Source organism: Pristiophorus japonicus, chromosome 19, assembly GCF_044704955.1.
Source record: "Pristiophorus japonicus isolate sPriJap1 chromosome 19, sPriJap1.hap1, whole genome shotgun sequence".
NCBI classification, from domain to species: Eukaryota; Metazoa; Chordata; class Chondrichthyes; family Pristiophoridae; genus Pristiophorus; species Pristiophorus japonicus.
This window is the reverse complement of record NC_091995.1, coordinates 76,987,813-77,007,061: the sequence shown is the minus strand read 5'-3', so window position 1 is coordinate 77,007,061 and position 19,249 is coordinate 76,987,813. Positions and strand designations below refer to the sequence as shown.

The window sequence follows — 19,249 nt, the reverse complement described above, 5'->3', positions numbered from 1 at the left end:
ATGCAGCAAGCTTTATCTTAACAGGGTGCTGTGAGATGATAAAGGCTAGGCATCCACCACAGTGGATTTAAAGAATTAAATTAAACCAAGGTCGGTATCACAAGTACAGAGTGGCATTGGCAGATCAGTCTGCTCACCTGGTCAATGGGGATAGCGGGACTTGCAAGATGAGAGTCAGGAGAAAAATAATATTCAATATATATTTTACTGACATTATTTTTAAAACAAAATTTCAATTGGAGTTGGAATGGATGAGGGATGGATCTATACGCTCATTTTCTTTTCCTGATGTGGGCTCAAGTTTGTGGTATGGCCTGTTTGCAAAAGCAGCCTAAAATATGCATGAATACGGTGCACTCTCCAATCCCAATTCCTCAGCGTGTCCTTGGGCAGGTCAAACACATGAATTTTGAAGCCTATAAAAAAAGTCAATTGGGATGTGAAATTACATTAATCCTGGCATTTTGTTCCTGGCGGGGATAACTGTTTTTCGGCTTCTGGAATTACACCCTCAAGATCTTTTTGGGCATGGATGTTGAAATTCTACATATTTATCTTGGCGCAGCCTAAACACACTGGTTTCTCCTTGATGCAGAAACATAGAAAATAGGTGCAGGAGTAGGCCATTCGGCTCTTCGAGCCTGCACCACCATTCAACAAGATCATGACTGATCATTCACCTCAGTACCCCTTTTCCTGCTTTCTCTCCATACCCCTTAATCCCTTTAGCCGTTAGGGCCATATCTAACTCCCTCTTGAATATAGCCAATGAACTGGCATCAACAACTCTCTGCGGCAGGGAATTCCACAGGTTAACAACTCTGAGTGAAGAAGTTTTCCTCATCTTAATCCTAAATGGCTTACCCCTTATCCTTCGACTATGTCCCCTGGTTCTGGACTTCCCCAACATCGGGAACATTCTTCCTGCATCTAATCTGTCCAGTCCCGTCAGAATCTAATATGTTTCTATGAGGTCCCCTCTCATCCTTCTGTGAAACTTGCTTGTTTATGAAATGATTTTGTGTCTTCATGTGTTTGACCTGCCAAAGGACACGCTGAGGAATTGGGATTGGAGAGTGCACCGTATTCATGCATATTTTAGGCTGCTTTTGCAAACAGGCCATACCACAAACTTGAGCCCTCATCAGGAAAAGAAAATGAACGTATAGATCCAGATTGCATAGCTCACACCCATATTTACTAACACTGGATTTTTAATAATCACAGCCTGTCATCATTAGAGAATTGTTTCTTGAATCAACTATTTTCCTGCCTTTATTGTGCTGGACTTCTGGGTATCGATTTTAAACTTATGGAAACATTTTATTTAAAGGTTTTTTTAAAATAAATTCTTCGCAAACCAATACCCATAGCTGCCGCTGTAATGTATTTACTTTAAGCGCAGATCCAGCATCCTGCCTTCTCCTGGATGAAAACAAGTGATCACTCTATTGTACAAACATACAAGATACTCTCAACTTTATTTTCAATGTCTCACTCTCTCCTGAAGGGACAGGGCTCTCTTACAGAAGACCGGTATCCTCCAATACAATGCTCAATTGGCCATTCATCACACACAAGTCCAGGAAGCGAGTGTTGCAAGCCACTTGACCCTAGGATAGGAGGACAGATCATTACTGGATCCTGTCTTCATGGGGAGTTGCTGGATAGTGACCAAGACAGAAAGGGGAAGATAAAAAAAGAGGGAGAGAGAGAGAGAGAGAGAGAGGGAGAGAGAGAAACCTTTATACAAGCACATTTCACAACCTCAGAATGTCCCAATGTGCTTTTCATACAATTAAGTATTCTTTTTTGAAGTGTAATCACTGTTGCAATGTAGGGAAACACAGCAGCCAACTTATACACAAAACACAGATGTAGAAGGCAATGAGTGGCTCCATTACCAATGCCAAAAGTAATGGGAGCCACATATAAGACATGACTATTGTCTATCTGCCACTGTTGCTGGCTGACTTTTTGCAACGACTCTCCTGCTGTTCACACTTCTGCGTTACACAAATATCCTGACCGTGTAATCTCAGACCTTAAATCAGCAATGACCAAGCTGTGTGTCATGGCCGGGCAGTCAAGTATGCACCAGAGACTCGGAAGACGCATATAGGAAGAGTCCACGTTCCCATTAATTTGCACACATCACAAGCTGGAGATATCAACAAATCTTGCTTCAGAAACTGTTTCAATGGCTGAAGGGACCATAACGAGAGGGTAAAGATTTATGATTGGCAAATGAACCAGAGGCGACATGAGGAAAAATGTTTTTTACGCAACGAGTGGTTAGGATTTGGAACGCGCTGCCTGATTCAATAGAAGCCTTCAAAAGGGAATTGGATAAATACTTGAGAAAAAATTGCAGGGATATGGGGAAAGAGTGGGGGAGTGGGTTTGACTGGATTGACTAGACTGTCAAATGATACTTAAAGGTTTGACGGTGGATAGGCAATGGCAAACATTTAAAGATCACATAGATGAGCTTCAACAATGGTACATCCCTGTTTGGAGTAAAAAAAAACGGGGAAGGTGGCTCAACCATGGCTCACAAGGGAAGTTAGGGATAGTGTTAAATTCAAGGAAGAGGCATATAAATTGGCCAGAAAAAGCAGCAAACCTGAGGACTGGGAGAAATTTAGAATTCAGCAGAGGAGGACAAAGGATTTAATTAGGAGGGGGAAAATAGAGTATGAGAGGAAGCTTGCCGGGAACATAAAAACTGACTGCAAAAGCTTCTATAGATATGTGAAGAGAAAAAGATTCGAGAAGACAAACGTGGGTCCCTTGCAGTCAGATTCAGGTGAATTTATAATGGGGAACAAAGAAATGGCAGACCAGTTGAACAAATACTTTGATTTTGTCTTCACGAAGGAAGACACAAATAACCTTCCGGATGTACTAGGGGACCGAGGGTCTAGTAAGAAGGAGGAACTGAAGGATATCCTTATTGGGTGGGAAATTGTGTTAGGGAAATTGATGGGATTAAAGGCTGATAAATCCCTGGGGCCTGATAGTCTGCATCCCAGAGTACTTAAGGAAGTGGCCCGAGAAATAGTGGGTGCATTGGTGATCATTTTCCAACAGGCTATCGACTCTGGATCATTCCCTATGAACTGGAGGGTAGCTAATGTAACACCACTTTTTAAAAAAGGGGGAAGAGAGAAAACAGGCAATTATAGACCGGTTAGCCTGACTTCAGTAGCAGGGAAAATGTTGGAATCAATTATTAAAGATGAAATAGCAGCGCATTTGGAAAGCAATGACAGGATCGGTCCAAGTCAGGATGGATTTATGATATGGAAATCATGTTTGACAAATCTTTTGGAATTTTTTGAGGATGTAACTAGTAGAGTGGACAAGGGAGAACCAGTGGATGTGGTGTATTTGGACTTTCAAAACATTTTTAACAAGGTCCCACACAAGAGATTAGTGTGCAAAATTAAAGCACTTGGTATTGGGGGTAATGTACTGACTTGGATAGAGAACTGGTTGGCAGACAGGAAGAAGAGAGTCGGGATAAACGGGTCCTTTTCAAAATGGCAGGCAGTGACTAGTGGGGTGCCGCAGGGCTCAGTGCTGGGACCCCAGCTATTTACAATATACATTAATGATTTAGATGAAGGAATTGAGTGCAATATCTCCAAGTTTGCAGATGACACTAAATTGGGTGGCGGTGTGAATTGTGAGGAGGACACTAAGAGGCTGCAGGGTGACTTGGACAGGTTAGGTGAGTGGGCAAATGCATGGCATATCAAAAGATAGATTACGAAAGTAAACTTGCGCAAAACATAAAAAGATAGTAAAAGCTTTTACCGATATATAAAACGGAAAAGTGTGACTAAAGTAAATGTTGGTCCCTTAGAAGATGAGAAGGGGGATTTAATAATGGGAAATGTGGAAATGGCTGAGACCTTAAACAATTATTTTGCTTCCGTCTTCACAGTGGAAGAAACAAAAACCATGCCAAAAATTGCTGGTCACAGGAATGTGGGAAGGGAGGACCTTGAGACAATCACTATCACTCGGGGGGTAGTGCTGGAAAGGCTAATGGGACTGAAGGTAGACAAGTCCCCTGGTCCTGATGAAATGCATCCCAGGGTATTAAAAGAGATGGCGGAAGTTATAGCAGATGCATTGGTTATAATCTACCAAAATTCTCTGGACTCTGGGGAGGTACCATCGGATTGGAAAGCAGCTAATATAACACCTCTGTTTAAAAAAGAGGGCAGACAAAAGGCAGGTAACTGTAGACCGGTTAGTTTAACATCTGTAGTGGGGAAAATGCTTGAAGCTATCATTAAGGAAGAAATAGCAGGACATCCAGATAGGAATAGTGCAATCAAGCAGACGCAACATGGATTCATGAAGGGGAAATCATGTTTAACTAATTTACTGGAATTCTTTGAGGATATAACGAGCATGGTGGATAGAGGTGCACCGATGGATGTGCTGTATTTAGATTTCCAAAAGGCATTCGATAAGGTGCCACACAAAAGGTTACTGCAGAAGATAAAGGTACGCGGAGTCAGAGGAAATGTATTAGCATGGATAGAGAATTGGCTGGCTGACAGAAAGCAGAGAGTCGGGATAAATGGGTCCTTTTTGGGTTGGAAATCGGTGGCTAGTGGTGTGCCACAGGGATCGGTGCTGGGACCACAACTGTTTACAATATACATAGATGACCTGGAAGAGGGGACAGAGTGTAGTGTAACAAAATTTGCAGATGACACAAAGATTAGTGGGAAAGCGGGCTGTGTAGAGGACACAGAGAGGCTGCAAAGAGATTTAGATAGGTTAAGCGAATGGGCTAAGGGTTGGCAGATGGAATACAATGTCGGAAAATATGAGGTCATCCACCTTGGGGGGAAAAAAAAAAAAACAGTAAAAGGAAATATTATTTGAATGGGGAGAAATTATAACATGCTGCAGTGCAGAGGGACCTGGGGGTCCTTGTGCATGAATCCCAAAAGGTTAGTTTGCAGGTGCAGCAAGTAATCAGGAAGGCGAATGCAATGTTGGCCTTCATTGAGAGAGGGATGGAGTAAAAAGCAGGGAGGTCCTGCTGCAACCGTACAGGATATTGGTGAGGCCGCACCTGGAGTACTGCATGCAGTTTTGGTCACCATAAGGAAGGATATACTAGTTTTTGAGGGGGTACAGAGACGATTCACCAGGCTGATTCCGGAGATGAGGGGGTTACCTTGTGATGATAGATTGAGTAGACTGGGTCCTTACTCGTTGGAGTTCAGAAGGTTGAGATGTGATCTTATAGAAACATTTAAAATAATGAAAGGGATAGACAAGATAGAGGCAGAGAGGTTATGTCCACTGGTCAGGGAGACTAGAACTAGGGGGCACAGCCTCAAAACACAGGGGAGCCAATTTAAAACCGAGTTGAGAAGGAATTTCTTCTCCCAGAGGGTTGTGAATCTGTGGAATTCTCTGCCCAGGGAAGCAGTTGAGGCTAGTTCATTGAATGTATTCAAATCACAGATAGATAGATTTTTAACCAATAAGGGAATTAAGAGTTATGGAGAGCGGGCGGGTAAGTGGAGCCGAGTCCACAGCCAGATCAGCCATGATCTTGTTGAGTGGCGGAGCAGGCTCGAGGGGCGAGATGGCCTACTCCTGTTCCTAATTCTTACGTTCTTATGTTCCTGGCACAACTGCACATGATGATCGAGTGCACTGACTGGGTACATACAACTATCGGCTGCAATTGGCCTGCTGTCAATCAAGATTATTTAAGAAAAAAAAACCATATGACAAAAGCTTTTAAAGGAAGGAAATGACTTAAAATGCTATTTTATCACACACACACAAACATACGAACAATGACAGACAGGTAAAGGCCATCCGGTCCGAGATGAGGAAAATTTTTTTCACTCAGAGGGTGGTGAACCTGTGGAATTCTCTACCATAGAAGGCTGTGAAGGCCAAGTCACTGAATATATTTAAGAGGGAGATAGATAGATGTCTAGAAACAAAGACATCAAGGAGTATGCGGAAAAAGCGGGAATATGGTGTTGAGATAGAGGATCAGCCATGATCATATTAAATGGCGGTGCAGACTTGAAGGGCCGAATGGCCTACTGCTGCTCCTATGTTTCTATGTCTGGTCCATTGAGCCTGTCCCACACAATTGCAATACCTTGTGTACACCCCACCCCACCCGAAACCATGTGAACTCCTGGGAGAGGCAAAAAAAACCCAGATAAAAACCCAGGCCAATTTGGGAAAAGAAAATTCTCAGAAATGTCCCAATGTGCTTCACATAAAGTGACTTGCTTTGAATCGGAGTCAGAGTTACATCGGTAAATGCAGCAGCCATTTTGCATATAGCAAGATGTTGATCAGTTTTTATTCGTATTGACTGAAGGAGAATGTTGTTCCAGGTCACCTTTCTATTCTTTCAAAAGTGCCATGGGATCATCAACAACCATCTGAACTGAACCACTGGAGAAAGCAGACAGGACTTCTCACAACACAGTAGCGGGTCAGTCTGGATAATGTGGTCAAGTCCACAAGCGGGGATTGAGTGAGACACCGTTTTCTGGCTCCGTGGCGCGAGCTAACAGCTGACCCGAACTGACACAGGAAACTGGGCTCAAAGCTTCAAGTGCATTTCCAGCTTTCAGAAGTCAAACCTCGAGGTTTGTGTCTGCACGGCTCCAATAAAATATATCCACAGAAACGTAACAAACGGTTTAATTCGCTGTACTTTTGCAACAAGACAAACAATGAATTTGCTCCACTCTGGATTCTACTGTTGAATCTTCTGAACAATGCAGGAGTATTTAAAGAGAGGTGTGACGGGGGTGGGGTTGTAGATTTTATTCACAGTACACCCTTCCCAGTTCAAAATATATTTGCAAAAATACTTTAAAAAAAAATAAACTTAAAAGTGAGAGCCCTGCCACGATGGGTCTCATCACCACCACCAGCTATAGCACAGACAAGAGCAGCTCTACTGAAACCAGTGGGGAGCCAGAGTTACCAAAGTTTACACACTGCCATCAGCCTCTTTCCGCACAATTTGCGAGCTCTGGGTTGTATTACAAAGAGGCTAACTTCCTCCCTTTAATAATCTAATTGCAGCATGTGGAGAGAGGTACATAGAATGACATAGTATTTACAGCCATTCGGGCCAACAGGTCTGTGCCGGTGTGAATGCTTCACACGAGCCTCCTCCCACATCAGCATATCCTTCTATTCCTTTCTCCCTCGTATGCTTTATTAGCTTCCCCTTAAATGCATCTCTGCTATTCGTCTCAACCACCCCTGCGATTGAAAGTTTCACATTCTCACCACCCTCTGGGTAAAGAAGTTTCTCCTGAATTCCCTATTGGATTTATTAGTGACTATCTTATATTTATGGCTTCGAGCTTTGGTCTCCCCACACGTGTAAACAGCTGCATCTACCCCATCGAACCACTTCATAATTTTAACAACCTCGATTAGGTTCACCTCTCCACCTTCTCTTTTCCAGAGAAGAGCCCCAGCCTGTTCAGTCCTTCCTTGTAGCTGCCCAATGTGGTGCTTTCAAGAATGCCATTTAGAATCACATCTGCACTCAAATCACCTCGCTCCTGTTATTGGTGTCATAATTAAAGCTCGTCCCAATCGAATTGAACTTGATCCTTGGAAAGTATTTCAAGGTAAACTTCAACACGCTACTGAAGATGGCAATTTCAATACATTGCAATGTCATATGTCTGACAGACATGGGAACCCAGCCCCATATTCAAGAGTCTCCAAGCTGAACTCCCGAGAACTCCACTTGTGTTTACCCAATGCAGAGTGTACAGCCTCTCCCCATGGGGATACGCCCCACCTATTCTAGCCCAGGGAACTTGGGCACAAGTAGACAAGAACTCAGATCCTACCTTGCCTCCTACAGTGACTGCACTTCAAAAGGACACAAGAACACAAGAAATAGGAGGAGTAGGTCCGACGGCCAATCGAGCCTGCTCCACCATTCAATAAGATCACGGCTGATCATCTGGCTCAATACTTTCCCAACCGATCTCCATATCCCTTGAATCCCCTCGAGTCCAAGAATCTATCGATCTCAGCCATGAATATATTCAAAGACTCTGCATCCACAGCCCTCTGGGGCAGAGAATTCCAAAAATTCACAACCCTCTGAGCGAAGAAATTCCTCCTCATCTCGGTCTTCATTGGCTGTAAATAGCTTTGGAATGTCCTGAAGTCGCTATATAATGAAAGTTACTTCTCTCTCATGTGCAGAGGCACTGCTGGAGTTTAACTGGTTAAAAATGTGCGGCTAACCTGCAACTGAGCACTAGTAAACGTTTGTACGGCTTGTCCAGCTAGGACCACCCTACCAGTTAGTAGCACCTCATCTTGCAATGCCTGGAAAGCAACTGTGGTGAGGACACAACCCCAGCACCAGAGGCCCATCCCCCGAAACAAAAACGTTGCAGGGGAAGGATCATTGGCCCTGGCGTTAGATGTTGCTGTGTTACATACTCAGGAGAAGAAGAGGCCATTAGGCACAGCCAACACAGGAAACTTCCTCTCCAGCCAGGCTAGCCAAAGGAGGAATTGCACATGTCAAACAGGCATCCGTCGTGAGCCCTGAGAGTTTCTTCCTCACCTGGATAGGAAGAGGATGCGGGGGGAGGGGCGGGGGGGGCTTCAATATCAGGCGTTAAATGACACAAGAGCCCTTGCATGCAGCTTCTGTCCCGTTCGACACAATATCTAGCCAGAAATCAACGGTGCCTCGACACTGCCTCTTAAGAAGCTGAACTGCAATTTTGTTTCAGGAAGGCGAGAGAGGTGTTCATTTAGAATAGTTCAACAGTATGTGCTCGGATAATGCGTCACGTCCAGAAAAGAAAGGGGAGGGTGGGGGGGGATAAAAAGAGAGAGAGATGCAACCATTTTACAAACAGGCACGGCATCTACTTTTTAAAAAACGAGTCAAAATGGTATCGCAATCATTTGAACAGAACGCGCCGCCCCCGCCCCCGGCAGTGACTGCAGCATCCTGCATGGCATGTTACTTACGTGGCATGATTCCCTGGCTGGCCAGCTCCTCCCGGGTCCGCCGCTGCTGAAGCTTTAGCTGCAGTACTGCCGGAGAGAAAGGAGAGACATGGTTAGCGGGGCCGGCCAGGGCAGCGAGCGAGTGGAGCAATCCCCCCCCCCCCACCACCACTGCTTTGAGAAAGTTCTCAGCTCCAAACTTCACTTTTCTTTTGCAGAAGTGGTCACAGATCGAATGTTTCCGCCCAGCTGCTTTTAAGTAGGAAATAGCAACGGCGCCTGTCATTCTGATAAGCTCCACGATACCTTTTTTTTTTTACAATTCCCTTCTTTTTAAATAAACTTTGAGGGTTTAAATTCCCTTCCCCCGCACCCCCTCCCACCCTTTTACTTGAACACATTTTAGCTTAAAAACACGCTGTCTGTAAGTAAACCACAAGACAGATCCAAGAGTCAGCACAATGACTGCACCGTGTCAGAGTAGCGAGAGACCTGAACCGTTAACTCGAGGGCCGCAGATTACCATCAACCTTCTGCACAAGCTACAAGATGGAAAGGCGGGAGAGAACTCATCATCTCTCTCTCGACAGAGAAAAACCTACAGTCCTTCGTGACAGCACGTTGCTTCAATAATTTTAGGGCCTTTGGGCTAGAATTTGCACTCCATCGCCGCCTGATTTCTCGGCGAGAACCAGGTGGGCGAAAAATTCCCCTACCTGAGGCACGCCGGCAGGTTCGAAGTACCGCTGGGGAGAGGACCGCCGGTGTGCAACATCCACAGATCACCCTGGCGCGATCTTTGGCTGAGCGGGGATCCCCATAGGCAAGTATAAAAAAAATGTAAAAACCGGCCATGAGGATCAGCGGAGCTGGGCGGTCCGCAAGAAAAAGGTACGTGATTTTTTTTTTTACTATTTATTTTCAAAATCTCTTGGTGATTTAATTTTAAAATGTCTTGGGAATGTTTTGGGGATTTTTTTTTTTTTAAATTAGGTTTATTGAAAAATTATTTTTATTCTTCTTTTTGGCGTTAGGCCTAACTCTTGGTGTAAATTTTTATAGATTTTTTTTTAATGTTTTGCCCATTTTCTTTAGGCATCGCCCAATCTAGCCAAAACTGCATTTTCCACTCAGTCTGGGGGGTGCATATTTTTGCTTCCACTCTTAAAAGTGAGTTCTCAGGTGACTGAACAGTCCAATACGGGAATTACAGTCTCTGTCGCAGGTGGGACAGACAGTCGTTGAAGGAAAGGGTGGGTGGGGAGTCTGGTTTGCCGCACACTCCTTCCACTGCCTGCGCTTGATTTCTGCATGCTCTCGTTGACGAGACTCGAGGTGCTCAGCGCCCTCCCAGATGCACTTCCTCCACTTAGGGCGGTCTTTGGCCAGGGACTTCCAGGTGTCAGTGGGGTTGCTGCATTTTATCAGGGAGGCTTTGAGGGTGTCCTTGCAACGTTTCCTCTGCCCACCTTGGGCTCGCTTGCTATTTAGGAGTTCAGAGTAGAGCACTTTGCTTTGGGAGTCTTGTGACGGGCATGCAAACAATGTGGCCCGCCCAACGGAGCTGGTCGAGTGTGGTCAGTGCTTCGATGCTGGGAACGTTGGCCTGATCGAGGACGCTAACATCAGTGCGTCTGTCCTTCCAGTGGATTTGCAGGATCTCCAGCGATTTGAGGTGTCTAATGTATATGAGACCGCCTACAGTCAAAGAGCCTGGTAAAACACTGCCTGGGCTCTTGTGAAGAATGGCCACTTAGATGAGGTAACAGAAGGCAACTAACCCATGGAACCATACCTCCAGCAAGATTCATTGCCTTCAAGAAAGGAAGGGGTAAAATTGGAAAGTGTTTTTTTTTAAATAAAGCACTATTATGGGGAGGGGAGTGTATGGTGCACAACACAACACTGGAGCCGCCCATTCACACACCAGAGATCAGACATTAAGTACTGGTATGAACTTAAGACAGTCTGAATGCCTTCCTTATTGTATGTGGCTTCTACAAGATTTTAGATTTTTTTAAATCTTTTCCTCTTAGAACTACAAAAAAAAAAAGAGCAAAAACTGGTCTCAACTTCCCTTTTCATTCCATTCAAACGCTTTACATTCACAAAATAAGGAAGTGGAGCATTCGTGGAAAAAAACAAGAATTCCAGGCCTCATTACTCAACACTCCTGCGTACAAATTCTTAGCATTAATGTTCACTTTTAAAAGTGTACTTGGAATCTTCATCTGTCTGATGGTGCTGTGTTGTTTCTGAATCCAACTGGAGCTTTGGGATGATGAAAAGGTATCTCAACTCTGGTGGACAGGCAGAGACACAGTAATCCACCTCGTAAGACAAGGGCAGCAGTGCATGGGAACACCAACACCTGCAAGTACCCCTCCAAATCACACACCATCCTGACTTGAAAATATATCTGCCATTCCTTCACCGTCGCTGGGTCAAAATCCTGCCGCTCCGTCCATAACAAACCCGCCTGCTTGATTGGCACCCCATCCACCACCTTAAACATTCACTCCCTCCATCACCGGCGCACCGTATACCATCCACAAAGTGCACTGAAACAACTCACCAAAGCTTCTTCGACAGCACCTCCACTACCTAGAAGGACAAAGGTAGTAGGTGCATGGGAACACCACCATCTCCAAGTCACACGCCATCCTGACTTGGAAATAAATTTGGCGTTCCTTCATCGTTGCTGGGTCAAAATCCTGGAACCTCCGCCCTAAAGTGGTGAGAGAGCACCTTCACCACACGGACTGCAGGGGTTCAAGAAGGTGACTGCATCCCAGAGTACTTAAGGAGGTGGCCTTGGAAATAGCGGATGCATTGACAGTCATTTTCCAACATTCCATTGACTCTGGATCAGTTCCTATGGAGTGGAGGGTAGCCAATGTAACCCCACTTTTTAAAAAAGGAGGGAGAGAGAAAACAGGGAATTATAGACCGGTCAGCCTGACCTCGGTAGTGGGTAAAATGATGGAATCAATTATTAAGGATGTCATAGCAGTGCATCTGGAAAATGGTGACATGATAGGTCCAAGTCAGCATGGATTTGTGAAAGGGAAATCATGCTTGACAAATCTTCTGGAATTTTTTGAGGATGTTTCCAATAAAGTGGACAAAGGAGAACCAGTTGATGTGGTATATTTGGACTTTCAGAAGGCTTTCGACAAGAGATTAACTGCAAAGTTAAAGCACATGGGATTGGGGGTAGTGTGCTGACGTGGATTGAGAACTGGTTGTCAGACAGGAAGCAAAGAGTAGGAGTAAACGGGTACTTTTCAGAATGGCAGGCAGTGACTAGTGGGGTGCCGCAAGGTTCTGTGCTGGGGCCCCAGCTGTTTACATTGTACATTAATGATTTAGACGAGGGGATTAAATGCAGTATCTCCAAATTTGCGGATGACACTAAGTTGGGTGGCAGTGTGAGCTGCAAGGAGGATGCTATTAGGCTGCAGAGTGACTTGGATAGGTTAGGTGAGTGGGCAAATGCATGGCAGATGAAGTATAATGTGGATAAATGTGAGGTTATCCACTTTGGTGGTAAAAACAGAGAGACAGACTATTATCTGAATGGTGACAGATTAGGAAAAGGGAAGGTGCAACGAGACCTGGGTGTCATGGTACATCAGTCATTGAAGGTTAGCATGCAGGTACAGCAGGCGGTTAAGAAAGCAAATGGCATGTTGGCCTTCATAGCGAGGGGATTTGAATACAGGGGCAGGGAGGTGTTGCTACAGTTATACAGGGCCTTGGTGAGGCCACACCTGGAGTATTGTGTACAGTTTTGGTCTCCTAATTTGAGGAAGGACATTCTTGCTATTGAGGGAGTGCAGCGAAGATTCACCAGACTGATCCCCGGGATGGCGGGACTGACCTATCAAGAAAGACTGGATCAACTGGGCTTGTATTCACTGGAGTTCAGAAGAATGAGAGGGGACCTCATGGAAACATTTAAAATTCTGACGGGTTTAGACAGGTTAGATGCAGGAAGAATGTTCCCAATGTTGGGGAAGTCCTGAACCAGGTGTCACAGTCTGAGGATAAGGGGTAAGCCATTTAGGACCGAGATGAGGAGAAACTTCTTCACCCAGAGAGTGGTGAACCTGTGGAATTCTCTACCACAGAAAGTAGTTGAGGCCAATTCACTAAATATATTCAAGAGGGAGTTAGATGAAGTCCTTACTACTCGGGGGATCAAGGGTTATGGCGAGAAAGCAGGAAGGGGGTACTGAAGTTTCATGTTCAGCCATGAACTCATTGAATGGCGGTGCAGGCTAGAAGGGCTGAATGGCCTGCTCCTGCACCTATTTTCTATGTTTCTATGTTTCTACCTTCTCAAGGGAAATTAGGAATGGGCAATAAATGCTGGCCTTGCCAGTGACACCCACATTCTGAGAATAAATATTTTTTTAAATCATGGACTCCCCTTTGCCCAAGCCACACTAGGTTCTTGTCCACATGTTTCAATATATTACCACACCCCTATATTATGCAAGGAAAACAAGGGGTAGGACGGCTAGCATAACCTACAGATACAAGAGAAAAGACAGTCTATAAAGCAAAAAGATAGCTAGCCATTCGATAGCCTTTAAGGGGAACATCATATGTTTATCATCATGGGCAGTCCCTCGGAATCGAGGAAGACTTGCTTCCACTCTTAAAATGAGTCCTTAGGTGGCTGAACAGTCCAATACGAGAACCACAGTCCCTGTCACAGGTGGGACAGATAGTTGAGGGAAGGGGTGGGTGGGACTGGTTTGCCACACGCTCTTTATTTTTATAGCTGCATATCATGACACAAGTCCTGGCCTGAATGATGATTGGGTAATTCCCCCACCTATTAAGAGATCAAAAAGGAAGCTTGTGTGCGGAGGCGGATGACGTGGGTATGGTTCTGAACGAATACTTTGCGTCTGTCTTCACAAAAGAGAGGGACGATGCAGACATTGTGGTTAAGAAGGAGGAGTGTGAAATATTAAATGAGATAAATGTAGTGAGAGGATGTATTGAGGGGTTTTGCATTTTTGAAAGTAGATAAATCACCAGGCCCAGATGAAATGTATCTCAGGCTATTAAAGAGAAGCAAGGGAGGAAATAGTGGAGGCTTTGACCATCATTTTTCAATCCTCTCTGGCTACAGGTGTGGTGCCAGAAGACTGGAGGATTGCCAATGTTGTACTGATGTTTGAAAAGGGATAGACCAAGTAATTACAGACCAGTCAGCCTAACCTCGGTGGTGGGCAAATTGTTGGAAAGAATTCGGACAGTATAAATCCAGGCATGGATTAATCAAGGACAGTCAGCATGGATTTGTTAAAGGAAGGTCGTGTCTGACTAACTTGATCATTTTTTGAGGAGGTAACAAGGAGGGTTGATGAGGGCAGTGCATTTGATGTAATCTACATGGATTTCTGCAAGGCTTTTCACCAGGTCCCAACATTGCAGACTGGTCAGAAAAGTAAAAGCCCATGGGATCCAAGGGAAATGGGTAAGTTGGATCCAAAATCGGCTCAGTGGCAGGAAGCAAAGGGGAATGGTCAACTGATGTTTTTGTGACTGGAAAGCTGCTTCCAGTGGGGTTCCGCAGGGCTCAGTACTGAGTCCCTTAGTCTTTGTGGCATACATCAATGATTTAGACTTCAATGTAGGGGTCATGATTAAGAAGTTTGCAGATGACACAAAAATTGGCCATGTGTTTGATAGTGTGGAAGAAAGCTGTAGACGGCAGAAGATATTATGTGAGGGGGGGCAGAAAAATGGCAAATGGAATTCAATCCATATAAGTGTGAGGTAATGCATTTGGGGAGGGCTAACAAGGCAAGAAAATACACCATAAATGGTTGGATACTGAAAAGTGTAGAGGAACAGGGGGACCTTGGAGTGCATGTCCACAGATCCCTGAAGGTAGGACAGGTAGATAAGGTGGTTAATAAGGCATACGGAATACTTTCCTTTATTAGCTGGGACACAGAATACACGAGCAGGGAGTTTATGCTTGAACTATACAAAAAACTAGTTAGGCCACAGCTAGAGTACTGTGCACAGTTCTGGTCACATTACAAGAAAGATGCGATTGCACTGGAGAGGGTACAGAAAAGGTTTACGAGGATGTTGACAGGACCAGAGAATTTTAGCTATGAGGAAGGATTGGATAGACTGTGGTTCTTTTCTTTGGAACAGAGGAGGTGGAGAGGAGACCTGATTGAATTGCATAAAACTATGAGGGGTCTAGATAGAGTGGATAGGAAGGACGTATTTCCCCTTGCAGAGAGGCCAATTATCAAGGGGCACAGATTTAATTGGTAGAAGGATTAGAGGGGAGTTGAGGAGAACTTTGTTCACCCAGAAGATGGCGAGGTCTGGAACTCATTGCTGAAAGGGAGGTAGAGGCAGAAAGCCTCATTGCATTTAAAAAGTACTTGCATATGTACTTGAAGTGCCGCAACCTACAGGGCTACGGACCGAGCTGGAAAGTGGGATTAGGGTGGGTAGCGCTTTCTCAGCTGGCACAGACACAATGGGTCGAATGGCCTCCTTCTGTGCCATAGATTTTTATGATTCTATGAATCACACTGCAGTAAGTGACTGGGATTGATTTTACGCACAGAATGTGTGTTATATTAACTATCCCCCACTCATTGCAATGTGCCGGATAAATCACCCTGCTTTTATCGGGAGAGGTTGCTGCAGCCTCGGTCACGAGTTCGGTTTGCTGTCGTTCATAGCGCTCTTTTTAAATAGACTGTTTGCTGTGAGTCCTGTCGCAAGTCCCAAACCACCTCCAACTCATTGGCTGACATAGTGGTGTCAATACTCACGTCGTACTTTTATATAAATAGGTTAGACAAGACGAATGCAGCTTTGGTGCTGTTCTCCGTGAAATCCCCTCACCCCCTCAACTGACTCCACCATACCTGTAGTTAGCTTGTGTAAAATATCTTCTCTTCCTACGACACAACACAGAAAATGCAGACAGTAAATCTAGTTTCATAAACAATTTGGGGAATGAATTCAAAGTTGTCAAACCATTCTGGGACCTTGCTTGCAGACTGAAATCAACCAACATTGCCTTCCTCCCCCAAGTGTGTTCTTCACAACACGCCCAGACCTCATTTATCTCATTGATTCTCTATGTGACATAAAAGGTCACAGATTTTTTCAGCGTTCACTGTACAAAATGTTTCCCTTGGAATGAATCCAGGGCAGTCATCCAAACTGAGATCAGATAACAGCACAAGTGCGACAGCTTCGTCTGCAGTTTGACATTAGCAAGCCCCGTTCATCTGTGCAATCAGCAATAGGTGCTACACACGTGTCCTGCTTAATACAAGAATGTTTTCCTCGGGGTGGAGGAGAGAAAGGGGGTTTGCACCTGTGGCGGTATCATGGACGCCTTAAACTGCTAACTGCAAGCTGGGAGCAGCCTGCCCAGATGGAATGCACACATTACCTGGGCCAGGCCTTACTCAATGCCGCACATGTGTGTAAATAGTGAGACTCTGAGTTTCTTTCCTTCTTTGTCTTTAATCACTTTGTGGATACAAGCAAGGCAGGGGCCAGCTATGGGGGACGGAGGATCTCTTGCCCTATTGTTCAACAAGCGAGAACGCAATCTCAGCTAACCAGGTGATAAAGGCACTATATAAATGCGAGTTAACGGAGAAAGATGCTTCGCACCAAGATAATTCGCACCAAGACCCGTTCACCCACCACCCCTGTGCTCACTGATCTACACTGGCCCTTGGTTAAGCAACAGCTTGATTTTAAAATTCTCACCCTCATTTTCAAATCCCTCCACGGCCTTGCCCCTCCATATCTCTAATCCCCTCCAGCCCCACCACCCTCCCACCATGCCCCCAAGATCTTTATGCTCCTCTAATTCTGGCCTCTTGTGCATCCCTGATTTTAATTGCTCCAGCATTGGTTGCCGTGCTTTCAGCTGCTTGTCCCCAAGCTCTGGAACTCCCTCCCTAAACCTCGCCGCCTCTCTACCTCTTTCCTCCTTTAGGACGCTCTTTGAAAGCTACGACTTTGACCGACCTGTCCTAATTTCTCCATGTGTGACTTGTATTTATATATAGCGCCTTTAACGTAGTGAAACATCCCCGAGGCGCTTCACAGAGGTATTATGAGATAAAACAATTTGACACCGAGCCGTACAAGTAGAAATTAGCTGAGGTGACCAAAAGGGAGTTAAATACGACAACGAGCATTTTAAATCTGAATCATTGGGGGACTGGGGGCCACTATAGGCCAGTGAGGACAGAGGTGATGGGTAAGTAGAACCTGGTGCAGGAGGGAATTCAGGCAGCAGAGTTTTGCATAAACTGAAGTTAAGAGTGGGGAGAGGACAGAGGTTATTCTGTCAGCCTCCCCCCCACCTCTTGGAAGACCGAAACATTGATTAATGTATTTGGCAGGCTAGGGGCTTGGAATTGTCTGCAAATACTGTCTTTTGTTACTTATCAGTCGATTTCCCTGCTCACTCTGGCTCGCTCTGCTACCTGTTCACTCCGCTACCTGCTCCTCCGGCTCGCTCCGCTACCTGCTCACTCCGGCTGGCTCTGCTGCTCCTGTTAGTCTCCGCATCCAGCCAGCGCTTCAGAGCTGCACATGCCTCCTGGAAGTAAGCAGTGTGATGGAACGGTGATGGGGACAGAAGCTCAGCTCGGGGTCAAGTAGCATGTCGAGATTGTGCTCAGGGCGGCTCATCCTCAGACACTGGGATGGAATCAATTGTTGCCGATAGTATGGAGATGCCAGTCGGAGCCAATGTTTTACTGGGGGAAATTGCTGCTCATCCAAGAATGGATGTCAGAGGAACAGCCTGACAACAGAGAGGAACCAAGAAAGGAGATAGAGAGGTCGAGCTGCAGCCAGAAGCTACCTGAAACAGAGTACAAGTGTGGCATGCTAATTTACCAGTTCCCTTCTTGCTGTAACACTCAATGTACGAATCGGCATAAATTACCAGGAGCGCGCCCAAACTGCAAGAATATATGTCCACTATTTTCTACTTGCGCACTAACCTTTTAAAGATCTATGTATTTGGAGCCCAAGATCTCTCTCTCTCTTCCTTCATTCTTAAAAATTTTACGGTTTAGGATTCTCAAGGCACTTTTTTCCAAAAACATGGAAAAGAAGTTCCTCCCCAGGAGAGAACGTCGTAGCGGGGGTGGGGAGTGTCTAGACATGATGCTCCAGTAATCATGAGGTGTGGGACAGGCTTGATGGACCAAGCTGGTCTTTACCTGCCCGTCAATTTTGTACGTTCGTGTACTACTTTGTGTTTCTCTCTATTGAACTCGATGCGCCTCCAATACACCCATTCTGTTTAACCCATCTCTGCTTCCTGCATTCTTCAACACAGATTCATGAGAATACCAGGAATGAAATGCTACAGTCCTAAAGAAAGGTCTTTTTTTCCCCCACTGGAACAGAGATGGTAGAGAGGCCGATTTGTTGGCAGTTTTTCAAAACGGAGATGATCTGAGGGGGTAAATAGTGTAAAATTATTGTTTAGGCCACAACAGAACATAAACTCACAGCCATCACTTGAAAAATTCTTTGACATAGCGAGGCAGAGGGAAGTATTTAAAAATATGTAATGATACGGAAACGGCTGGGAAAAGGGATTAAGGCAGTGAAACTCTATGCACTGCCATTGCAGAAAGGTCAGGACTTCAAAGATAGCCCGTTAGAAACTCCAATGTACAGTACGGTTGGGGGGGGGGGGGGGGTGGAAAGAGAAGCAGAGAGAAGGGAGAGATCAGCACTATCAGGAGACAAAGACCTGTTCACTCAAGTTCACTTGATACATTTGCATTCCTCAAGACAAATTAAGTTTTAAAGCCAGTCATTCTTTTGTAACCAATAGACATTTTAGGGAAGAAATTACACTTTCCTTTCAGTCATGAGCCAGTCATTTCTTCTACCCAAATTACACAGTCTCTCCACTACTCAAACATGGCCATCTTTCCCGATCTGCATCATAATTTTTTATCGTAAGCATCCCCAATTTCCATTGCTTCACCATTGGTGGCCATGCCTTCAGCTGCCTGGGTCCCAAGCTCTGGGATTCTCTCATTAACCTCTCCGCCTCTCTCTCTCTCTCTCTCTCTCTCTCGATTTAAGTCGCTCCTTAAAAACTTTTTTAACAAGCTTTTGGTCATCTGTACTAACATCTCCTTACGTGGTTCGGTGTTAAATGTTGTCT

The 19,249-nt window shown here is 45.0% G+C and overlaps 1 protein-coding gene across 7 annotated transcripts in view; it reads right to left on the bottom strand.

Annotated features, from left to right (window-relative positions):
- The window catches only part of LOC139229971 (myocardin-related transcription factor A-like), a 240,402-nt gene that overhangs the window by 104,718 nt on the left and 116,435 nt on the right, over nucleotides 1-19,249 (bottom strand). For 6 of the 7 annotated variants that reach the window (XM_070861664.1, XM_070861663.1, XM_070861659.1 and 3 more), the window contains one exon: nucleotides 9,046-9,111. In XM_070861664.1, coding sequence (XP_070717765.1) covers nucleotides 9,046-9,111 — 66 coding nt within the window. Of the gene's footprint in view, nucleotides 1-9,045; nucleotides 9,112-11,599; nucleotides 11,688-19,249 lie in introns of those variants that run through there. The other variant, XM_070861665.1, reaches the window with a different exon arrangement.